The sequence below is a fragment of the Diabrotica undecimpunctata genome, chromosome 10 (assembly GCF_040954645.1).
Source record: "Diabrotica undecimpunctata isolate CICGRU chromosome 10, icDiaUnde3, whole genome shotgun sequence".
Lineage (NCBI taxonomy): Eukaryota > Metazoa > Arthropoda > Insecta > Coleoptera > Chrysomelidae > Diabrotica > Diabrotica undecimpunctata.
The window spans coordinates 11,647,711-11,672,469 of NC_092812.1; the positions used below are offsets into that span (position 1 = coordinate 11,647,711).

At 35.0% G+C, this 24,759-nt stretch overlaps 1 protein-coding gene across 3 annotated transcripts in view; it reads right to left on the reverse strand.

Annotated features, from left to right (window-relative positions):
• Nucleotides 1-24,759, reverse strand: part of LOC140452546 (KICSTOR complex protein SZT2-like) — a 177,480-nt gene that overhangs the window by 124,264 nt on the left and 28,457 nt on the right. For 2 of the 3 annotated variants that reach the window (XM_072546872.1, XM_072546871.1), the window contains exons 6-13: nt 12,485-12,705; nt 12,189-12,307; nt 12,008-12,131; nt 6,719-6,854; nt 6,388-6,649; nt 6,168-6,333; nt 4,308-4,526; nt 391-509 (exon numbers count right to left, since the gene is read on the reverse strand). In XM_072546872.1, coding sequence (XP_072402973.1) covers nt 391-509; nt 4,308-4,526; nt 6,168-6,333; nt 6,388-6,649; nt 6,719-6,854; nt 12,008-12,131; nt 12,189-12,307; nt 12,485-12,705 — 1,366 coding nt within the window. Of the gene's footprint in view, nt 1-390; nt 510-4,307; nt 4,527-6,167; nt 6,341-6,387; nt 6,650-6,718; nt 6,855-12,007; nt 12,132-12,188; nt 12,308-12,484; nt 12,706-24,759 lie in introns of those variants that run through there. The other variant, XM_072546873.1, reaches the window with a different exon arrangement.

Below are 24,759 nucleotides of genomic sequence, written 5' to 3' on the forward strand. Positions count from 1 at the left end.
TATTGTTCTCTTTCAGTGTTAGTTTCGTCATCATGTTTCCGTAATCGTTCTCTTTAAATATTGTCCTGTCCCGTCCTTAAATTGCTATTGTCTAAATTATGGTAGCTGAACAAGAACTGTTGTCAACTGAATATTTTACGAAATTTTGTCAGAAAATATATATTTTATGCTGGTATAAATTTATATGGTACTTTAATCGCCCGCCTGTTCCTTATAACACTATAACTCTACACAAAATACGGGCGACACCACTGTCAACTACTTCGTACTTCGACTAAGTTTGTTTTATATGATTGTTTCAAGTAAACGTATTGTGTGTCTTTGATAAGCGAATAAACTAGAATCATGACACGTTATGGCGTAACAATGTTCTAAACAATATTAACTTACCTTATAAGAATTTTTTCTAGAGGTTTTTGCAATAGAACACAGCAATAATTTTCTTTGATTTTTTGAGGACTGGAAAGGTAACACAAAGCTGACACTTCAAGTTTTAGGTCTTCAATGATCTAAAGCAAAAAATGTAGTTTAAAATGTTGAAACTTATCTAATGGGATTTTGAATCGTAAATATATCACAGTTACGTTTAATTCACAGTTTTTTTAACTAATTGTTAGTAAATTTTGATTCTGTCATTTTAATTCTTAGAAAACCCCAGAAAATAGTAATTACAGACTGACTCAAGTCAGTCAGTCAAGGAACAAAAATACTTCAGTTGGATGATTACATGAAAGTGATGTTCATGTGTCAATTTGTAACATTAACTAGAATGGCAAATCGGCTGTTTACATCAAGTTAAAGAGCATCAGAAATGGTATAAATATGAAACAATATCAAGTTCGTGAAAGGCCCAAAATATGAATTCGTAATTTGATGGTGCTGCTACAGTTAGGCCTCACAAAATTAACAAAGGGATTTTCTAAAATTGGTAGAATTTAAAGACAATAGGAAATCGTTGCTGTCTGTGAAAATGTTTATAACGTTTAATGATCATTGAGCAAGAAAACTTAGTACGATACGCGGTTATTGAAGAGAAAAATTCTAAAACGAAACATAAAAACACAACACGTTTTTATAACTTCCACAGACTATCGTCAGCTTCACATGTTTCGCTGTGCAACAGCTTTTTCGAAAGAGAAATTTTATTTTAGTACGTAGAAATGACAGAAATAAATATTCTGAGTAAGCTTTTACACAGGAAAACATGTCAAGTTGATGATACTCTGTGTGAATTAAAAAAAACAGTGTTGTTTGTTTTTGTTTTGTTTTATTACTGACGATAAATTTGCATCAAGTAACCGCCAATGTCAAAAATAGTTTAACATCGCAAACAATTTTTGGAACAATAGGTAAAACTTGTTAAATTTGTGAATTTGAAATATTTCATTTCATTACTGGTGTCGAAAAATGTACTCGCTTATTGGGATATTAATTATCTCCTTATATTTTATAGAGAACTTTGATTCCCTCTTCTATGAAAGGCACATTTTTTCCAACCCCGTTAAGTATATTTTACGAGTTGGAAAAGCAGCTAAAAGATTTGCAGTGAATCTATCTATATAAAACAAGCTTTAATACAGTAGGGAATACGCATGATTTTTTTTTGTCTTAAATTAATAATTTAGATCTTTGTAAAGTAGAAAAAAATATAAATAGACTTATCCGTATCGTTTCAAGAACAAAATATGATTGAAATATCAAATGTTGGTAGTTCAGATTTCTTTAATAGATGGCGTAATTACCTTACTGGACAAACGGCGTGACTTGTCATCATAGCGTTTTATGTAAATAGATTTTATTTGTTTATTTAGTCTTCCCAACCCCTTTGTAATTTCCCAGTAAAGTTATATTTCTTCTAATAACTGCTATTCGAAAATTCATAATACCAATGAAAAAAAAACGGGAATTACGCGTATCGTTTAGACCTGATATTCTGATATCACTTGTCCGAGATGAAATGGTGCAATCCCATTAATGCTCGGTTAAAATCATTCGAGTTTAATCGTTAAAATTCCTTAAAACAGGGGCTCGCGACTGCCCGATTTCCTTATTTATTTAATAAGCGTCTATCACTTGTACAGCGTGCGTGGCACAGCGAATATGCCACACATTCTGTGCCGTCATTCTGTGAGTCTACGCGTGCAATTTTCGCTTAAGTTAAGGTTCGGTGTATGACTGCTATTATTTTTGTTTGTAAATTAGAGATTTTTTTAAATGGATAAACCCGGAACGTCGGGAATAAAAAGAAGATGTGCTGTGACTGCCCCATTTTTGGACAACCATCAGATATACCTGAAAATATTTTACCGACTTATAAACAAGTGATTGATGAAGTTTTGTGGTTGGAAAAGGTTAAATAAAAAACTCACCACGAAAGAGCCGGCATTTTCTGGTATCGCCGAAGAGATTGCAATTAAATTGGAGGAATTATGGAAAGGGCTTAAATTACAATAGTTTCACATACAAGAATTATTCAGCTTTTAAAAGCCTACCATGACAAATATATGAAACTTATGAAACTATTTAAGAACAGGCAAAACATTGAATTTTACAAAAATAAAATTCAAATTCAATACGAATTTCTATTGGATCAAAGAGGTCCGGGAAAAATAGTGATAAGCTCGATTGATAAGAAAACAAAAAAAATTATTTAAAGAGAAAAACGGCAAAAGAAGAAAGGTATCATTGTTATTGTCAGTATTATTAATCCAGTATCTGAATGCGATTCCTCTTTAAGTTCAGGATCAAATAATTTTTTTTATGATGTTGATGATGTTACGTTTCAAAAAAAGATTTCTGTACCTTCAACCTCAAAGATGTTAAGAAAAATCGGATGAGATGAGAATTTAGTTGACAAATTTTGCAAAAACATGTGACAGACATGGCATTTCTGATAGATGTGCAGCTGCTCTTGTATCCGCTGTTTTAACCGATATGGTAATAATTACATCAGTGGACGCTTCTAACGTTATCGACAAAAATAAAGTTAGAAGAGAAAGGCTTGAATCGCGTTCAAATATCCAGAGGCTGTAAGAACTTTCGACTATTAACCTACTCGGTTAATAGTCAAAAGTAAAACTTAGGTTCAAGTAAAAAAAGGTACTAAATTTTATAGTCAAACAATCGTCGAATAACACACAACACTTGTGCAAGAGCCAGGGTGCAAATATTTCGGACATGTGTCTCCGCTGTCCGGTACATTACAAGAAATTGAAGCTATTGGATGTGACGGAACAGTCGTAAACACTGGGGTTAAGGGTGGTATAATACGACTGTTAGAAGAACAGCCTTACTTAAAAAACCGCTTCAATGGTTTGTAAGTCGGTTCAATTTGTTTTCTAGAGAATGCTTGGCTAAGACTGTAGTGTTTAATTTGTTGGTTTGTAGACTATCTTTGTGTGCAAAAACCCTTCTATGTAGCTATGTGTGTTTGCCCAATATATGTTGAATTGCAGTCTTTACAATTTATTTTATAAATAAAATCCGACTGATGATCTTTATTAACATTGCGTTTAAATTTTGAAAAATATTCTCCGAATGTTTTTGATGATTTATATCCAACATTGATATCATGAATTTAAACAAGTTTGGATCTTGTTTGTAAGATTTGCTTTTTCTTTCTTGTATAATATTTCGTCATTTAAAACTAATTTAAGTTTGTTTAAATATTCAGATTTTAACATTTTTACCATTTTGTTACATTTATCTGCTGTTAAAATTAGGTTTGTATTTTGTTCTAAGAAAGCTTTAGTTTGTTTTAAACAATAATTATATTGATTTTTCTGGCGACCTGCAAATTTTTGTATTTTTTAGTATGTTACTTTTAATTAAGTTCGTTAAGAGGAGGAAGAAGAAAAAGACTTTTCGTTGGTATTTCCGGTAAAGATTTTAATATTTTCCAGAATTTAGATTTCCTTGTTCCTCTTATGTATTGTTCAATTTGTGCACATGTTCCTTTCCATTCTTCATTATTTTCTTTGCCCTTTTTTCGTTTCACTTCTCTGCTTTTCTCATTGCACTTCTGTATGTCTTCTAGGGGTTGGGCGTTTATACTTTTCATATATAGAATTTTCTTTTCTTTTATCGAGTTTTTCCAAAGCTTATAGTGCCGCCTCTTTTATACTGCGTTTTCAACAACGGTAATTATAGTGAACATTGTTTATTTGACAACAAAACGTTTAGAGGAAATGAGGAAATCTCCTAAATCTATTAAGCGAAATTTGGCACTAAATATTCCTCAACTTCAAGGACAATACGACTAGTAAAGTTAATAATCACTAAGAATTCATCGAAAAAGGTTTACTTACCTCATGCCTCATGTTTCCTGGTGTGCCTGTCGTAAACCCAATATTAAGCACAGTACAAGGAAATTTTGAGGAAATTCTGACTATGCAGAACCAAGTGGGAGGTTTATCACTCTCCTTATACAGCAGTTTTAAGTAAGTGTGGTTGTCAACTAAAATAAAAGTGGCCCAATCTGCAAGGAGACCGTACAAAGCTGTTGCTGCTTGTCTACATTGAACAATCTGGAAAAGAAAAGAGAAATTGTACACAGAGATTAAGAAGTTTTCTACATAAACTTTGAAATATTGCAATACCTGTACATGAGTAATATCAGTAACGTCAAACTTGATATCAGGATAGTAAAATTTGAAGTACTCAGGAGGTTTTGTCATATGTATGATATTTTTTAAACGGCAGTTTCAATCATCGCTTATATCCTTCACGTGCTCACTATTTACTAGCTCAACAACTATTTACTATACAGTTTCTCATCCTTACACAAATTGAGCTTTTACACATCATTTCAAAGCACTCAAAACATCGAATTGATGGGTCATCCGATTCTTAACACACAAACACACATACGCACACACACATACACACACAGACGTACTCACACACTTTTGAATTGACTTCTTTCGGAGGTGAAAAGTGATAATTTTAGAAAAAATAAATTCATTTTTGATTATACAGTACGTTAAGTTTTAAATTAGATATACACCCTATAAATGGCAACACAATGGCCGTCGACTTTTTACGCACCTGCTTCATTGACCCGTTGAATTAACAATAATTTCTGTGTACTTATGAATTTCAAATATTCTGTCAAATTTTTTTATACATCTATATATCTACGCTATTCAATATTTAAGTTAATTTAACTTACTTGCAAGCACCTCCGATTTGCCTGGCAGCAACCATCTAGCCTTTATAATCTGTATACGCAGCACCACTGACTCTAGCTTTTTTGATTAAATTTCTTTGGTAATTATCATTATTTCCCACACCTCGCCGTTTTCTTCTAAGATTATCTAATTGAGGTGGCTCCCCTTCACTTTCAGTGCTTCTACTTTCGTCCGAACTGGATATATTGCCAGAAAAATGTGATTATATTGCACTTAACTGCACACAGTATCGAAACCGGTAAATCATTGAAAATATTTCGCGACTCGAGGATTGCATTTTAAACCAAAACAGAGCGCAAAGTCAAATACAGCATTACACAAATTTAAATATTTATTTCTTAAAAGGATTAAGTTAGTTTACTTAGGTCTTTTCTGCGCTAAATCATTATTTTCTCATATAGAAATGCAAGTAAGGAATAATCGAATTTAATTCATTTCTGTACATTTCTGCGCCAAACGGTAGGTTTTGGGTCAATAATTAATTTCGTATATTAAAAGAAAAATGGCCGAAACAGCACTTAAGCCCTTTTAGAAATAATCGATTTAATTAATATAATTAAATTAGTCATATTATATTAAAAATTTCAAATTAAAACTATTTCCTATACAACTGTTGCGCGAAGAAAGGAATCTTTACTACGTCATGCGTGAAGCGAACCGATTTTGGAGCATTGTGTATCATACCTTGTGTTCATTGTACCATGTGTAAATCCCATCCGTTGTTATGTGTTACTAAATGATTTTCAATGATTTTGATTTTCTGTCGTGGTGTCAGAGGGGATCGAGAATTACAATTACCTCGTACGAGGCAATTTTGCCGATTTTAGCGCTTTATGTAGTGTGCAATATCTAATCCAAAACTTAATGTACTATATTAATCTATTAGTTGTCTGTCTCAAAATTTAACTAGAAAATCAAATATATTACAACAGAATATCTAATTTATATTTATTGCCGCACAAAAAATACAAAACTTACTTGGAATCTTTGGGAAGCATTTGCTGAATGTAAATACTTGGGAAGAGGATTATCATGCTGCAAGATTAGAGAAATTTTATGAACGTGGAACCATTTCCTCCAGTTATTTGTTTCCATTTGACATATTGGCTGCCACATGTTTATGAACTTTAGACTTGAAACATCACTAAAATCTTAAAAAAATTACCCAAAAATCGTAGAATATGTTACACCTACTAACCTTGGAGACAGAATGAGTCTTGTTGCGTCTGAACAAGTGGAGTTATTCAGCACATATACGGGTATTCCATTCCGTACACTCTCTGGGAGAGTATACCAGTCTTTGTTACTTTGAAACGAACTTAATTGTTGAGCTAGGCCTAAATCCCCTGATGATAATTGGGACAGTCTCATCCAGAAACGTTCTATAATAGCTTGTCTGTATAAAGATTTGGATTCTTTTTTTATTATACACGTAATATCATGAAGAAACTCATAAGGAGCTACAAAAGGAACATTGACATTCAAAATAAAAAAAGAAAGAAATAGTTATTTTAAGTTTTAAAGCTTACCTGATATGTATACTTCAAAATGTGTAATATTTTTAGAAGCAGGCCATTGAGATCTAACTCTATAATGAACGTAAATTGAGGCTTTCCATTGAAGTATAAGTTTAATTTCTAAGTTCCCATTCATGTAGAAAATGTTCTATAAATAAAAAATAATAATACATAATTTTGACAGAGTAACCGATTAAATATCTAATAACTATATTCTATTTTCTGACATATATACAACGAAATATCTAATGCACTCAAATGTAGTTTTTGAAGCACCACGTCCCAGCAGAGAGATACCACAGTGCTTGCGATGTCAACGATATAGGTACACAAAAAATTTTTGTCACAGAAAGCCTCGCTGTGTAAAATGCAGAGAGTCATTTTACGAAAGATTGCTGCAGGAAGACTCAAGATTACATAAGTCAACTGTAACGAAAATCATCCAGCGAATTACAGAGGCTGCATAGTCCATAAGCAACTACAAGAAAAAATGTATCCAAAACTAAGACAGAAAAATGACCATCCAAATAACAATAGAACATCCAACATTCAGCCAGGAATTACATACGCCCAGAGAGCATAACCACATCATCATCATCCAGCCTTCATTTATCACGTTCACTGCTGGACTTAGACCTCCCTTAAACTCCTCCATCCTTTCCGATTTTGTGCTCTTTGTTGCCAATTTTTGGTGATACGCCTGATGCCGTTAGCCCAACGTGTAGGTGGTCTTCCTCTACTACGTTTGTCTGCTCTTGGTCTCCAATGTGTAATTTTGCTCGTCCATCGTGAGTCATGCATTCTCGCTACATGGCCTGCCCAATTCCATTTTAGTTCCACTATGCGTTCTACAACATCAGCAATACTCGTCCTTCTTCGCAAATCTTCGTTTCTTATTCGGTCCCTCAACGTCACTCCCAGCATAGACCGTTCCATTCGTCTCTGTGCCACTCTCAATTTCGCGTGGTTTTTATGGACAAAGAAACCGATGCCTCCAACTGATGTAGTTTCATAGTCAGATATAATATATGCCCTGATTTCAGTGTTTTTAAAGTTTCACCTCTCTTTCTAACTTCGCTGATACCTATGACATCCTATTTAATTGTATTCATTTCAGTGAATCTCTCCTCGGACAGTAGACTTCTGGCATTGTATGTACTAACGTAGAGTTATGGGTTTTTTGTAATAATTCAGACATAATGCTTGTACGTGAAACAAATTGTACAAATAAAAGCTATTTTAAAATACCAGGCTATGATACATATCATACCGAACATCCAGATGGGACCGCGCATGGACTGCTTTAATAATTAAACGAAATATCAAACATCACACGATGAAAGGATATAAACGAGATTATCTAAAGGCAACAAGAGTTTGCGTTCATGACTTTAAGGGGCCAATAGTAATATCTGCCATATACTGTCTGCCAAAAAATAACAACAAAATGGAACAATACCAAGATTTTCTCAGATCGTTAGGTAATAGATCTATAGCTGGTGGAGACTGGAATGCTAAACATACATAATGGGGTTCTAGATACAAGAAAACTACCCGATCTACTAGATTTTTGAATCATAAAAGTAATCAGTAAAAATTATTCTCAGGTTGAGTCTTCTCTAGATTTATCCTCGGATCACTCGCCAATCATAACCTCACTGTTCAATAAAATTATTAAAAAAACAAGACAAACTACTCTATATAACCATAAAACAAACTAGGTAGAATTTTGGGAACACAGACGCACAAATCAATCTGCAAATTCCATTAAAAACGTCACAAGACATAGAAGATGTAACAAAAGAATTTACAATAGCTATACAGAAAGCAACCTGGGCAGCAACCCCAACTATTGACTACACTAAACCCGGAAAAAATTGTGACCCTACAGTTAAACAAAAAATACTAGAGAAAAGGCAGCTACGAAAAAAATGGCAGATATCGAGATGCGCAAGCTATAAAGCAAAACTAAACAGAGCTACCAAAGATACAAAGTTACTAAATAATATCAAAAACAAAGTATCGAGGATTACCTAAGTTCTCTTGCAGCCTCTGAAGATATAGACTACTCACTTTAGAAGGCAAAGAGAAGCTACAGAACCTCAACAATATTGTCCCCTAATAAGAGACATGGAGGGTAAATGGGCCAGATATAACAAACAAAAAGCCGCAGCATTTGCTGCACACCTAGTAAAAGTTTTTGAGCCAAACAAACGAGATCCCAACGACAATTTTATCGAGATTGATAACTTCCTAGAAGCTCCATTTCAACTGGACTTACCAATTAAAAACTTTAGACTGACCGAAATGAGAAACAAAATTATGAAAAATACAATAACAAAAAAAGCCCCAGAGTTTGATCTGATAACAGGCACGTTATTGCAAGAATGTACAATAGGTTACAAATATCTGCAGCGCATTTTAAACGCCATCATCAGAACAGGCTACATTCCGAGTCAAATGAAAATTTCACAGATTATCCTGACACAAAAATCTGGAAAAACCAGAAGACCTAAAATCCTATAGACCTATAAGTTTGCTGCCGACTCTATCAAACCTTCTATTGATAAGACTGTTTCCAAAAAACTAAATTTATTCCGGACCAGCAATTCGGCTTCAGGCTAAAGCATGAGACAATCGAGCAGGTCCACAGAATAGTAAAAAAATCTCCTACGAGCGGGAAAGTAAATCCTACCTCTCGGCAGCCTTCCTAGACGTCAGTCAAGCCTTCCTAGACGTCAGTCAAGCCTTCGATAAGGTTTAGCATGAAGGCCTACTTTATGAGATAAAGAAACAATTGCCATATCGTTTTTTTTTTCACTTACAAAATCCTACCTATCAGATAGATACTTCCTGGTAAAGCAGCAAGCTGAATACACTCAGCTTCACCCTATCAAAGCAGGTGTTCCACAAGGAAGCGTACTAGGACCTATTTTATTTCTGATGTTCACTGCAGACCTCCCATCCAGCAGTAACACAGAAGTTGTTACTTTTGCAGACAACACCGCAATACTGGCCATGGACTCTAATCCCACAAAAAGCATCAGAAAATTTACAAGAAAACCTAAATAAAATAGAAACTTGGCCAAAACGAATGGCGAATTAGAGTAAATGAGACAAGTCAACACATGTAACCTTCACAAAAAAACGAGGTGAATGCCCTCCAGTCACACTTAATGGCAAGCAATTAAGTAAGCAGAAACGACACAGAATACTTAGGTATCCATCTTGACAAACGACTAATCTTACAGAAGTACATCTTTACCAAAAGAAAACAACTGTGCATTAAATTTGGACATATGTACTGGTTGATTGGTCGAAACTCTAAACTAAAATTGAATAACAAATGGCTTATTTACAAGGCGATCCTCAAGCCCATATGGACATATGGTATTCAGCTATTAGGCACCGGTAGCAATTCTAATATTGCAGTCCTCCAACGCTTCCAGAATAAAGTGTAAGGTTTATAGTAAATGCTCCATGCTAGATCCTCCTCTATAGAAAAAGATCTGGAAGTGCCTTCGGTAAAGTTGTAACAAGTTTTTGTAAAATATTGTGAACGGATAAAAGTGCATGCCAATGTACTCGCGAAGCGGTTATTCGATGACAATAATGAAGTTCGTAGCTGAAACGTTTTAAACCAAATGATCTACCAAACAGATTTAATGTTTAACCAAAACTAACTGCATTTTAAATTCAGCCTTAATTATGTGAAATGTAGTTGTGATTGGGTTTTATTATTTTACTTCTATTAACTTACATACTTTTTAATTAAACTATTCACAATAAATTAGTAACGTTTACAGTTGCTAAATAAAGAAAAGTAATACTCCACTGGAAGAGACACCTACACGCTATGTAGACACACAAATTACTTATTATTCTTTATTTTTGGATCGATTGTAATTTTAATTGGAGTTAATAAAAAAAAGTTCTGTTTTGAATACAGTTTTGTAAAAAAAGAAAAGGTTATACAGAAGTAAAACACTTCAAATTTGTATCTTGGTATAATCATTGCAACCCTATCAACCCCATTGCAGTTTGACTCCATTACCACCTGTACTATACATTTCACTTAACCAACTCAGATAAGCAGTCAATCTAATCTCCTCACAGATAACTCAACACATAGTCTCTATTATTTCATTCTTTCTCTAATACACATTCACACATATATCATTATGTCTGGTTGTCCATTCATATATTTTAATTATCTAACTTTGTTCATGCCGTTCACAACAACATAGTATTCAATTCTTTTTCTGTCTCATGTTATTCGACTAATATTTCACATTTCCTCTTTTCTAAAATTGATATTCATTTATGATATTCATTTATCTCAGCTCCATTTATATTCATTTAAATATACCTCACTACAGGGTAATACTATGCTGATACTAACAAAACTACAATATAATAATAGCTAGATTTCTATATTCTGTTACCATATCATCACATGCATTTTCTTAATAGGCATATTCACTTTACAATTGAATTTTCTAAATTTACAGATGTTTACACATCAGGTTCTCTTCCGTCATCAGGCAACCACCATTACCCAATCAATGTTTACCTTCAGTTTTATTGGATTTCAGCTTAATCTTAGTATATACTACTTTCTATATCATTTCTTACACTACTATGTGTACAGTACAACATCACCTCATTTCATTTTCTAACTTAATCAATTTTCATACTACATTAATTTAATAACTTACTTGTTTCTTCAATAATAGAGATTTGCAGATTTAAGACAGTAAATATTATCATTTAAATAAATTTAATTTCAACTAAAGACTTTTACTAATAAGATATTAAGTATTATTACAAAAAAAATTTATATTTATAAAAAATTACATTAGTTTCTGATCATACCCATACCTCGTCATGTTAATGCTGTCTTCTTGAATTGTACTTCCTGTCACCTCAGCCAGTTAGTCTGTGTCGTTTTAACTGACAAGAACCACGTGTTCAAGTCGAGCAAAGAAACATGTTGCTCTTTAACTATTAAAATCTTTATCCATTGTCATCGACCTAGGGTCGCATTAGAATTTAAAGTTTTAAACATGTAAAACCATATATTGATGTCACCGCTATTATTTTAGTGTTAGCTACAAGTACAAAAAGAAGGCACTGACGATGATCTGAACTAGATCGACTATACCAAGATACAAATTTGAAGTGTTTTACTTCTGTATAAGTTTTTAAACTATGGTATACAGCCAACTATTGGGATTTTCCCATTAATTTTTATTTTTAAAAGAAAAGGTGTTTCTTACAATTTGTAAGAAAAATACTTACATCTATTGTAAAGCCCTCCCTGATTCTTCTTGATAATAAAAGTAAAATGGAAGCACTTACATTATCATCAGTCTGTCGTTTAGAAAGTAGAGATGGCATTTTATGGCTACAAAAAGTTTCGTTTCTGAAAAGTAAAAAACTTTTTATATAATTCTAGATAAATATTGTTAATATTACTTACGCAGAAGTCCATCTGTTACTATCACATACTTTAGAACAAGCGTATCGGTTGGTGCTGTGAAATGACCATAATAAAAATAGTTCATGGTAAATGTTCATTTCTGTGGACGGCTCACGTGGCTAAAAATTAAGGATAAAATAAAAAAACAAGTAAAAATAAGAAACTACGAAAAAAACAACAACAACATTGTAACAAATCTTCAGATAAAATGCAAATAAATACAGATATATCTTTTACTTGCATTGATATATTTGCGTATATAATACTAATTAATTAACCTAATAGTGAATACTTACGACTTTGACAAAATTTTCCAAGCATGTTCCTAAAGTGGAATATGCAAAGAAATATAATAATTCGGTATATGAAACAAATCCAGCACCTGAATGAGGATGAAAACTAGAACCAACTTTCAAAAACGAAATGGCTATACTATCGTAGTGTAATTGAAACAGTAAAGATTCCATTATGTTTGAATCTGGCATTGCAACTACCCCATCTGTTATGACTAGAATATCTGCAACAAAGATATAAAGAATTATTTTCGTTGACAAAGTAAAATGCGTGGGAAAAGTCAGCACGATTCCAAATACTCCTCATGCTTAAATAATCCTGCTACATACAGAATGTTTTAGTACATACATATGGTAAACCACAAGCCATATCCGGCACTCCATTTTTAGCAGAGATATGAGAATATATATATATATATATATATATATATATATATATATATATATATATATATATATATATATATATATATATATATATATATATATATATATATATATATATATATATATATATATATATTGAATTTGAAATTTCCGCGGGAGCTATATGTGGTTTCAGTTGTTTTCCGGGTTTGACTCCGCGTTAAATATTTTTGGTTTTTAAAAAAAACCATTGTTTTGACGACGTTTCGGCAAGGTCACACTTGCCATTGTCAAGTCAGATTCTGCTTCGTCTTGATGTTACAGGCGAACTGATTTCTCGGTCGCTGCACGCTGAGTTTAAATATCTTGTTGCGCTTCTTGTCATTGGTCCTGTGCGCAGAGTGGGCGTGGTCTTCTTCGCTATTTTAATTTTTACGTTTTTCTGCAGAATTGTTTTCCACGTATTTGGGAGTCTTTGGGCATCATCTCTGGTGTTTAAATTTTTCGGATGTTTTTCGATCTCTATGGCTTCTCTGATTACACGTTTGGCCTTATTTTCGATGTTGGCTAGCATTGTTGTTCCATTTAAGTCTATTTTATGTCCTGTGTTTATGACATGTTGTGCTAGGGATGAAGTTTTTTCTTTTCTTTCGATGGCGTTTCGATGTTCTTCGCGTCTAACCTGTATCCTTCGATTTGTTTGTCCGATGTACGATTTATCGCAGTCTTCACACGGGATCCTGTATACGCCTTGATTTTCTAATGCAACTTTTGTTTTTGCTGATGGTAATATGGTTGCTATTTTTCTGTCGGTGTTAAAAATAGTTTCTATTTTGTTTTTTCTTAGAACTCTGCTGATTTTGTCTGTCGTACCCTTTATATAGGGCAGGATAGTTTTACCGACTGGTTTTTCTTCTTTTTCTGGATCTTTGCTGTTGTTTCGGGATTTATGTGCTTTTTCAATCATGAACATGGAGAAACCATTTTTTCTTAGACTTGTTTTGACTTTGTGCATTTCTTCATTCTTATGGTCCTCATCTGCCAGTTTCTCAGATCTTGTTATTAAGGTTTTTATTACCGAATTTAATTGTGCAGGATGATGGTGTGAGTCTGCGTGTAAGTACCTGTCAGTATGGGTTGGTTTTCGGTATACTGTATGTCCTATGCTTCCATCTTCTTTCTTAATAACTAACACATCTAGGAATGGAAGTTGTTGGTTATTCTCCCGTTCCATGGTAAACTGTATTTTTGGATGGATATTGTTAATGTGTTGTAGAAATTTATTAAGTTTCTCTTCTCCGTGCGTCCAGATAATAAATGTGTCGTCAACATACCTAAGCCACAGTTTGGGTTTATGCTCTGCTGTTTCTATTGCTTTTGATTCCATATCTTGCATAAAAAGGTTGGCTATTACGGGGGACAGTGGTGAACCCATCGGTGCTCCTTCGACTTGTTTGTACCTCTGGTCCTTGTAGATGAAGTAGGTGTTGTTTAAGCAATGCCTCGTTAAGTTTAGTGTATCCTGTGGTATTGGATATTTTCTATGTATAATTTCTAATGTTTCTTCTACTGGGACATTGGTGAATAATGAGATTACATCAAAGCTCACTAATAAGTGTTCAGGTTCCAGAATAACGTCCTTGATACGGTCGATAAAGTGGCTTGCGTTCTTGACGTAAGAATCCGCTTCCTCCGCATATGGTTGTAGCTGGTCAGCCAGAAATTTTGCCAGTGATTGTAACGGTGATCCAATAGAGCTGACTATTGGTCGTAATGGTAGCTCTGCCTTATGTACTTTAGGTAAACCGTACAGTTTTGGACATCTTGACGACTTTTCTCGTGGAATAAGCTGGAACTGTTGTTCTTTCTTGATGTTTGACGCTTGTATTTTGGCTTTCGTTGTTTTTTCCAGATACGTTGTTGGGTCTGTTGCGATTTTTTGATATGCACTATCGTTTAGAATGTTTTTTTATTTTTGTGTCGTAGTCTTCAATGTTCATTATGACAGTAGCGTTACCCTTGTCAGCTGGAAGAACGATAATGTCTTTGTTTTGTTGTATATTCTTCAAGGCTTTCTTTTCTTCGTAAGTTAGATTCTTTTTCGGAGGCTTGGCTGTTCTTAATATTTGTGATACGTCTTGTCTAATAATCTCGGCTGTTTCTGATGGTAATTTAGTGATAGTCGTTTCCACTTCGCTAATGATGTTTTCGATGGGAATACGTGTCGGTGCAATAGCAAAATTAAACCCTTTGGAAAGGACACTATTTGTAGCTTCATCCAAAGTAAGATTTGAGAAATTGTAGACTAAATTACTGGATTCTGTTGTTGGTAGTTCCTTATTCTTTGGTCGTTGTTGTAGTATCAATTTCTCAAACTTTTTGATTTGTTTTTTCTTGGTGAGATCAGCATCTGTCTCCGATCGAAAGTTTGTGAGTTTGTCGAAGATGTTCCACATAATCGGATGTACTTTGTTACTTAGTGTGAGATATAGCTTTAGCAACTCTGAATTTACTTTATCGATGTCTCGTCTGGAATCTTGAATTGCTTCTCTAGTAAGTGCTAGACTTGCCCTTTTTAAAATATTCTTAGTTTTATGGTTGTTTTTGTGGAAACTTAACTTCATACAAGTGGGTATTATGGCTTCATCGCGGCAGCGTTCTAAAAAGGTTAGGTTACAAAGTAACTTACCTCGCTTTGACCGTAGTTTTTCATATCGTCTAAGGTCTCGTAGAATTTCCTCCCCGTAGAGGTTAATTATATTGAATTTGAAATTTCCGCGGGAGCTATATGTGGTTTCAGTTGTTTTCCGGGTTTGACTCCGCGTTAAATATTTTTGGTTTTTAAAAAAACCATTGTTTTGACGACGTTTCGGCAAGGTCACACTTGCCATTGTCAAGTCAGATTCTGCTTCGTCTTGATGTTACAGGCGAACTGATTTCTCGGTCGCTGCACGCTGAGTTTAAATATCTTGTTGCGCTTCTTGTCATTGGTCCTGTGCGCAGAGTGGGCGTGGTCTTCTTCGCTATTTTAATTTTTACGTTTTTCTGCAGAATTGTTTTCCACGTATTTGGGAGTCTTTGGGCATCATCTCTGGTGTTTAAATTTTTCGGATGTTTTTCGATCTCTATGGCTTCTCTGATTACACGTTTGGCCTTATTTTCGATGTTGGCTAGCATTGTTGTTCCATTTAAGTCTATTTTATGTCCTGTGTTTATGACATGTTGTGCTAGGGATGAAGTTTTTTCTTTTCTTTCGATGGCGTTTCGATGTTCTTCGCGTCTAACCTGTATCCTTCGATTTGTTTGTCCGATGTACGATTTATCGCAGTCTTCACACGGGATCCTGTATACGCCTTGATTTTCTAATGCAACTTTTGTTTTTGCTGATGGTAATATGGTTGCTATTTTTCTGTCGGTGTTAAAAATAGTTTCTATTTTGTTTTTTCTTAGAACTCTGCTGATTTTGTCTGTCGTACCCTTTATATAGGGCAGGATAGTTTTACCGACTGGTTTTTCTTCTTTTTCTGGATCTTTGCTGTTGTTTCGGGATTTATGTGCTTTTTCAATCATGAACATGGAGAAACCATTTTTTCTTAGACTTGTTTTGACTTTGTGCATTTCTTCATTCTTATGGTCCTCATCTGCCAGTTTCTCAGATCTTGTTATTAAGGTTTTTATTACCGAATTTAATTGTGCAGGATGATGGTGTGAGTCTGCGTGTAAGTACCTGTCAGTATGGGTTGGTTTTCGGTATACTGTATGTCCTATGCTTCCATCTTCTTTCTTAATAACTAACACATCTAGGAATGGAAGTTGTTGGTTATTCTCCCGTTCCATGGTAAACTGTATTTTTGGATGGATATTGTTAATGTGTTGTAGAAATTTATTAAGTTTCTCTTCTCCGTGCGTCCAGATAATAAATGTGTCGTCAACATACCTAAGCCACAGTTTGGGTTTATGCTCTGCTGTTTCTATTGCTTTTGATTCCATATCTTGCATAAAAAGGTTGGCTATTACGGGGGACAGTGGTGAACCCATCGGTGCTCCTTCGACTTGTTTGTACCTCTGGTCCTTGTAGATGAAGTAGGTGTTGTTTAAGCAATGCCTCGTTAAGTTTAGTGTATCCTGTGGTATTGGATATTTTCTATGTATAATTTCTAATGTTTCTTCTACTGGGACATTGGTGAATAATGAGATTACATCAAAGCTCACTAATAAGTGTTCAGGTTCCAGAATAACGGCTACGGTCTAAGACAGACTACGGTCAAAGCGAGGTAAGTTACTTTGTAACCTAACCTTTTTAGAACGCTGCCGCGATGAAGCCATAATACCCACTTGTATGAAGTTAAGTTTCCACAAAAACAACCATAAAACTAAGAATATTTTAAAAAGGGCAAGTCTAGCACTTACTAGAGAAGCAATTCAAGATTCCAGACGAGACATCGATAAAGTAAATTCAGAGTTGCTAAAGCTATATCTCACACTAAGTAACAAAGTACATCCGATTATGTGGAACATCTTCGACAAACTCACAAACTTTCGATCGGAGACAGATGCTGATCTCACCAAGAAAAAACAAATCAAAAAGTTTGAGAAATTGATACTACAACAACGACCAAAGAATAAGGAACTACCAACAACAGAATCCAGTAATTTAGTCTACAATTTCTCAAATCTTACTTTGGATTAAGCTACAAATAGTGTCCTTTCCAAAGGGTTTAATTTTGCTATTGCACCGACACGTATTCCCATCGAAAACATCATTAGCGAAGTGGAAACGACTATCACTAAATTACCATCAGAAACAGCCGAGATTATTAGACAAGACGTATCACAAATATTAAGAACAGCCAAGCCTCCGAAAAAGAATCTAACTTACGAAGAAAAGAAAGCCTTGAAGAATATACAACAAAACAAAGACATTATCGTTCTTCCAGCTGACAAGGGTAACGCTACTGTCATAATGAACATTGAAGACTACGACACAAAAATAAAAAACATTCTAAACGATAGTGCATATCAAAAAATCGCAACAGACCCAACAACGTATCTGGAAAAAACAACGAAAGCCAAAATACAAGCGTCAAACATCAAGAAAGAACAACAGTTCCAGCTTATTCCACGAGAAAAGTCGTCAAGATGTCCAAAACTGTACGGTTTACCTAAAGTACATAAGGCAGAGCTACCATTACGACCAATAGTCAGCTCTATTGGATCACCGTTACAATCACTGGCAAAATTTCTGGCTGACCAGCTACAACCATATGCGGAGGAAGCGGATTCTTACGTCAAGAACGCAAGCCACTTTATCGACCGTATCAAGGACGTTATTCTGGAACCTGAACACTTATTAGTGAGCTTTGATGTAATCTCATTATTCACCAATGTCCCAGTAGAAGAAACATTAGAAATTATACATAGAAAATATCCAATACCACAGGATACACTAAACTTAACGAGGCATTGCTTAAACAACACCTACTTCATCTACAAGGACCAGAGGTACAAACAAGTCGAAGGAGCACCGATGGGTTCACCACTGTCCCCCGTAATAGCCAACCTTTTTATGCAAGATATGGAATCAAAAGCAATAGAAACAGCAGAGCATAAACCCAAACTGTGGCTTAGGTATGTTGACGACACATTTATTATCTGGACGCACGGAGAAGAGAAACTTAATAAATTTCTACAACACATTAACAATATCCATCCAAAAATACAGTTTACCATGGAACGGGAGAATAACCAACAACTTCCATTCCTAGATGTGTTAGTTATTAAGAAAGAAGATGGAAGCATAGGACATACAGTATACCGAAAACCAACCCATACTGACAGGTACTTACACGCAGACTCACACCATCATCCTGCACAATTAAATTCGGTAATAAAAACCTTAATAACAAGATCTGAGAAACTGGCAGATGAGGACCATAAGAATGAAGAAATGCACAAAGTCAAAACAAGTCTAAGAAAAAATGGTTTCTCCATGTTCATGATTGAAAAAGCACATAAATCCCGAAACAACAGCAAAGATCCAGAAAAAGAAGAAAAACCAGTCGGTAAAACTATCCTGCCCTATATAAAGGGTACGACAGACAAAATCAGCAGAGTTCTAAGAAAAAACAAAATAGAAACTATTTTTAACACCGACAGAAAAATAGCAACCATATTACCATCAGCAAAAACAAAAGTTGCATTAGAAAATCAAGGCGTATACAGGATCCCGTGTGAAGACTGCGATAAATCGTACATCGGACAAACAAATCGAAGGATACAGGTTAGACGCGAAGAACATCGAAACGCCATCGAAAGAAAAGAAAAAACTTCATCCCTAGCACAACATGTCATAAACACAGGACATAAAATAGACTTAAATGGAACAACAATGCTAGCCAACATCGAAAATAAGGCCAAACGTGTAATCAGAGAAGCCATAGAGATCGAAAAACATCCGAAAAATTTAAACACCAGAGATGATGCCCAAAGACTCCCAAATACGTGGAAAACAATTCTGCAGAAAAACGTAAAAATTAAAATAGCGAAGAAGACCACGCCCACTCTGCGCACAGGACCAATGACAAGAAGCGCAACAAGATATTTAAACTCAGCGTGCAGCGACCGAGAAATCAGTTCGCCTGTAACATCAAGACGAAGCAGAATCTGACTTGACAATGGCAAGTGTGACCTTGCCGAAACGTCGTCAAAACAATGGTTTTTTTAAAAACCAAAAATATTTAACGCGGAGTCAAACCCGGAAAACAACTGAAACCACATATAGCTCCCGCGGAAATTTCAAATTCAATATAATTAACCTCTACGGGGAGGAAATTCTACGAGACCTTAGACGACATGAAAAACTACGGTCAAAGCGAGGTAAGTTACTTTGTAACCTAACCTTTTTAGAACGCTGCCGCGATGAAGCCATAATACCCACTTGTATGAAGTTAAGTTTCCACAAAAACAACCATAAAACTAAGAATATTTTAAAAAGGGCAAGTCTAGCACTTACTAGAGAAGCAATTCAAGATTCCAGACGAGACATCGATAAAGTAAATTCAGAGTTGCTAAAGCTATATCTCACACTAAGTAACAAAGTACATCCGATTATGTGGAACATCTTCGACAAACTCACAAACTTTCGATCGGAGACAGATGCTGATCTCACCAAGAAAAAACAAATCAAAAAGTTTGAGAAATTGATACTACAACAACGACCAAAGAATAAGGAACTACCAACAACAGAATCCAGTAATTTAGTCTACAATTTCTCAAATCTTACTTTGGATGAAGCTACAAATAGTGTCCTTTCCAAAGGGTTTAATTTTGCTATTGCACCGACACGTATTCCCATCGAAAACATCATTAGCGAAGTGGAAACGACTATCACTAAATTACCATCAGAAACAGCCGAGATTATTAGACAAGACGTATCACAAATATTAAGAACAGCCAAGCCTCCGAAAAAGAATCTAACTTACGAAGAAAAGAAAGCCTTGAAGAATATACAACAAAACAAAGACATTATCGTTCTTCCAGCTGACAAGGGTAACGCTACTGTCATAATGAACATTGAAGACTACGACACAAAAATAAAAAAACATTCTAAACGATAGTGCATATCAAAAAATCGCAACAGACCCAACAACGTATCTGGAAAAAACAACGAAAGCCAAAATACAAGCGTCAAACATCAAGAAAGAACAACAGTTCCAGCTTATTCCACGAGAAAAGTCGTCAAGATGTCCAAAACTGTACGGTTTACCTAAAGTACATAAGGCAGAGCTACTATTACGACCAATAGTCAGCTCTATTGGATCACCGTTACAATCACTGGCAAAATTTCTGGCTGACCAGCTACAACCATATGCGGAGGAAGCGGATTCTTACGTCAAGAACGCAAGCCACTTTATCGACCGTATCAAGGACGTTATTCTGGAACCTGAACACTTATTAGTGAGCTTTGATGTAATCTCATTATTCACCAATGTCCCAGTAGAAGAAACATTAGAAATTATACATAGAAAATATCCAATACCACAGGATACACTAAACTTAACGAGGCATTGCTTAAACAACACCTACTTCATCTACAAGGACCAGAGGTACAAACAAGTCGAAGGAGCACCGATGGGTTCACCACTGTCCCCCGTAATAGCCAACCTTTTTATGCAAGATATGGAATCAAAAGCAATAGAAACAGCAGAGCATAAACCCAAACTGTGGCTTAGGTATGTTGACGACACATTTATTATCTGGACGCACGGAGAAGAGAAACTTAATAAATTTCTACAACACATTAACAATATCCATCCAAAAATACAGTTTACCATGGAACGGGAGAATAACCAACAACTTCCATTCCTAGATGTGTTAGTTATTAAGAAAGAAGATGGAAGCATAGGACATACAGTATACCGAAAACCAACCCATACTGACAGGTACTTACACGCAGACTCACACCATCATCCTGCACAATTAAATTCGGTAATAAAAACCTTAATAACAAGATCTGAGAAACTGGCAGATGAGGACCATAAGAATGAAGAAATGCACAAAGTCAAAACAAGTCTAAGAAAAAATGGTTTCTCCATGTTCATGATTGAAAAAGCACATAAATCCCGAAACAACAGCAAAGATCCAGAAAAAGAAGAAAAACCAGTCGGTAAAACTATCCTGCCCTATATAAAGGGTACGACAGACAAAATCAGCAGAGTTCTAAGAAAAAACAAAATAGAAACTATTTTTAACACCGACAGAAAAATAGCAACCATATTACCATCAGCAAAAACAAAAGTTGCATTAGAAAATCAAGGCGTATACAGGATCCCGTGTGAAGACTGCGATAAATCGTACATCGGACAAACAAATCGAAGGATACAGGTTAGACGCGAAGAACATCGAAACGCCATCGAAAGAAAAGAAAAAACTTCATCCCTAGCACAACATGTCATAAACACAGGACATAAAATAGACTTAAATGGAACAACAATGCTAGCCAACATCGAAAATAAGGCCAAACGTGTAATCAGAGAAGCCATAGAGATCGAAAAACATCCGAAAAATTTAAACACCAGAGATGATGCCCAAAGACTCCCAAATACGTGGAAAACAATTCTGCAGAAAAACGTAAAAATTAAAATAGCGAAGAAGACCACGCCCACTCTGCGCACAGGACCAATGACAAGAAGCGCAACAAGATATTTAAACTCAGCGTGCAGCGACCGAGAAATCAGTTCGCCTGTAACATCAAGACGAAGCAGAATCTGACTTGACAATGGCAAGTGTGACCTTGGCCGAAACGTCGTCAAAACAATGGTTTTTTTAAAACCAAAAAATATTTAACGCGGAGTCAAACCCGGAAAACAACTGAAACCATATATATATATATATATATATATATATATATATATATATATATATATATATATATATATATATATATATATATATATATATATATATATATATATATATATATATATATATATATATATATATATATATATATATATTATATATATATATATATATATATATATATATATATATATATATATATATATATATATATATATATATATTTAGGGATTCTACAGTATTCACTGCCTTCCCTCGCTCAACCGTTTCCATCTCTCTCTGTTGTTCCATTCTCTATCGTTTAGTCCTCTCTTACTCATGGCGTCGTCTACTTCGTTCCTCCAGGATTTTCGGGGTCGTCCTCTTTTCCTCCTTCCTATGGGCTCCATTCGGTTATTCTCTTTATCCATCTGCGGGTAGCTAGTTCTTCTTACATGTCCATACCACTTTAGTCTTTTTTGTTCTATATATGTTAGTATGTCTGTTTCTATTGATGTTCTTTGCTTTATTTCCTCATTACTTCTCCTATCCATTCTTGTTACTCTGCAGCATCTTCGCAGGCATTCCATCTCTGTTGCTACTATCTTACTGCTGTTTTTCTTGTTTATGATCCAATTTTCAGCCCCATATGTCATAATACTTCGCACTAATGTTTTATAAATCTGCGTTTTTGTCTTCATATTAGGTGTCTATCCCACCATACTGAGTTAAGTTGTCGGATTGCTGTTCTTGTTTGTCGTAATCTTTGTGTAATTTCTTCCTCTGTTGTTGCTTTTTTCGTGATTATAAAACCCCAGGTATTTGAATTTATCCTTTCCTTTGATTGTTACGTTGTCATCAATCTGTAGATCTCTATGTCTTCTTCACTTGTAGATAGGTACCCTGTTTTCGCGAGGTTAATATCTAGGCCAGCCTTGGTATATTCTTCTTGTAGTTTCTTCCTCATGTAGCTGAGGTCGTCTTGGTCTTGTGCAATCACTACTTGATCGTCTGCAAAACTTAATGTATATAGGTATTCGTTCCGTACCGGTACTCCCATGCCTTCGCATTTTTCTTTTCCATGTATTCAAGGCTTTCTCTAAATATATTTTGAATAGGGTTGGAGATGTGGAACAACCCTGATTACATGAATAACCCCAATATAATAGATAATAAAAAATCTGACGATATAGTCTAATACAGAACTTCCCAAACTGTGCGTCGCGACGTCCTGGGGCGTCGATGCGTTGTCACAGGTGCGTTGCGTGCCAGCGCGGACTTTTAATACAGAAAATATATTTATTTGATTTTAAATGAGTGTAAAATATATGTATTAATAAATAAATCAAATAAAAAATATAACATCAAGTTGATAGACCCTTGAATTATCGGAAATTATTCAAAAAAATATTCAGTCCGAAAATTATCCGATGGTTCACGAAATTATCCGAAAATCAGATAATTATCCGGACATTGGCAACACTGTCAGAGTCGAGTGAGCGCTGGCGCATTCTGTTTCGCCGGTCGGCTCCCCTGCCCCATGTTCCCTACTGTCGCGCGTGTTGTCATTTAGTCAAGCTTTTGTTTTGTTTTATTACGCACGCCGAGTTTTTTGCTATCATCAACAATGGATACTTACATTCAAAAGAATAGAAAACAAAGTGAAGAATCAGGCGAGAGCAGTAATGTTAATTTAAGTAAAAATAAGAAATATAGAAAATATGACGAGTAATATTTAGATTTTGGATTTACTTGCGTTACTAAAGTGAATGTGGAACTTCCACAATGTGTTGTTTGTCACAAAGTGTTGGCGGCTGAAAGTGTGCTTTCTAATAAACTAAAACGGCATTTGGAATCAACTCACTGTCATTTACAAGGTAGGTAAGCCAAGAGACTTTTGTAGAGCTAAAACATTAGACCACGGCTTTGGTTTCAAGAGCATCAATTCCCACTAAAGCATTGCTCGCCTCTTACATGGTAGCTTACCGTGTTGCCAAATGTAAAAAACCATATACGATCGCTGAAAAACTGATCTTACCTGCAGCGGTTGATATGGTAACAGTGATGATTGATACCTCTTTTAAGCAATATGTTTAGTTACCGTATTCACGACATGGCAGAAGATATTAATGAGCAAATTGTGGCGGAACTTTCAGGTTTATTTGCCATTCAACTGGACGAGGCGACTGATAGTAATGATGATGCTCAATTCATATGTTATGTACGGTACATACAAGAAACAAATATATATGAGGATTTGTTATTTTGCAGAAAAATATGTGAAAGTTGTAAAGCTACTGATTTATTCGAGATTTTAAACTCATATATGACTGAAAATAATATTAACTGGGATAACTGTGTAGGTACAGATGGTGCTCGAGCGATGTCTGGACAGTATGGAGGACTACAAGCTCTCATCAAAACCAAGGCTCCAAGTGTAAAATGGACACACTGTGTCATACATAGAGAGGCCTTAACAGCAAAGAACGTTACACCTGAGTTAAGTGTTGTGATGGATAGCATTATTAAAGTTGTGAACTACATTAAAACACGTCCCGTGAAATCAAGACTTT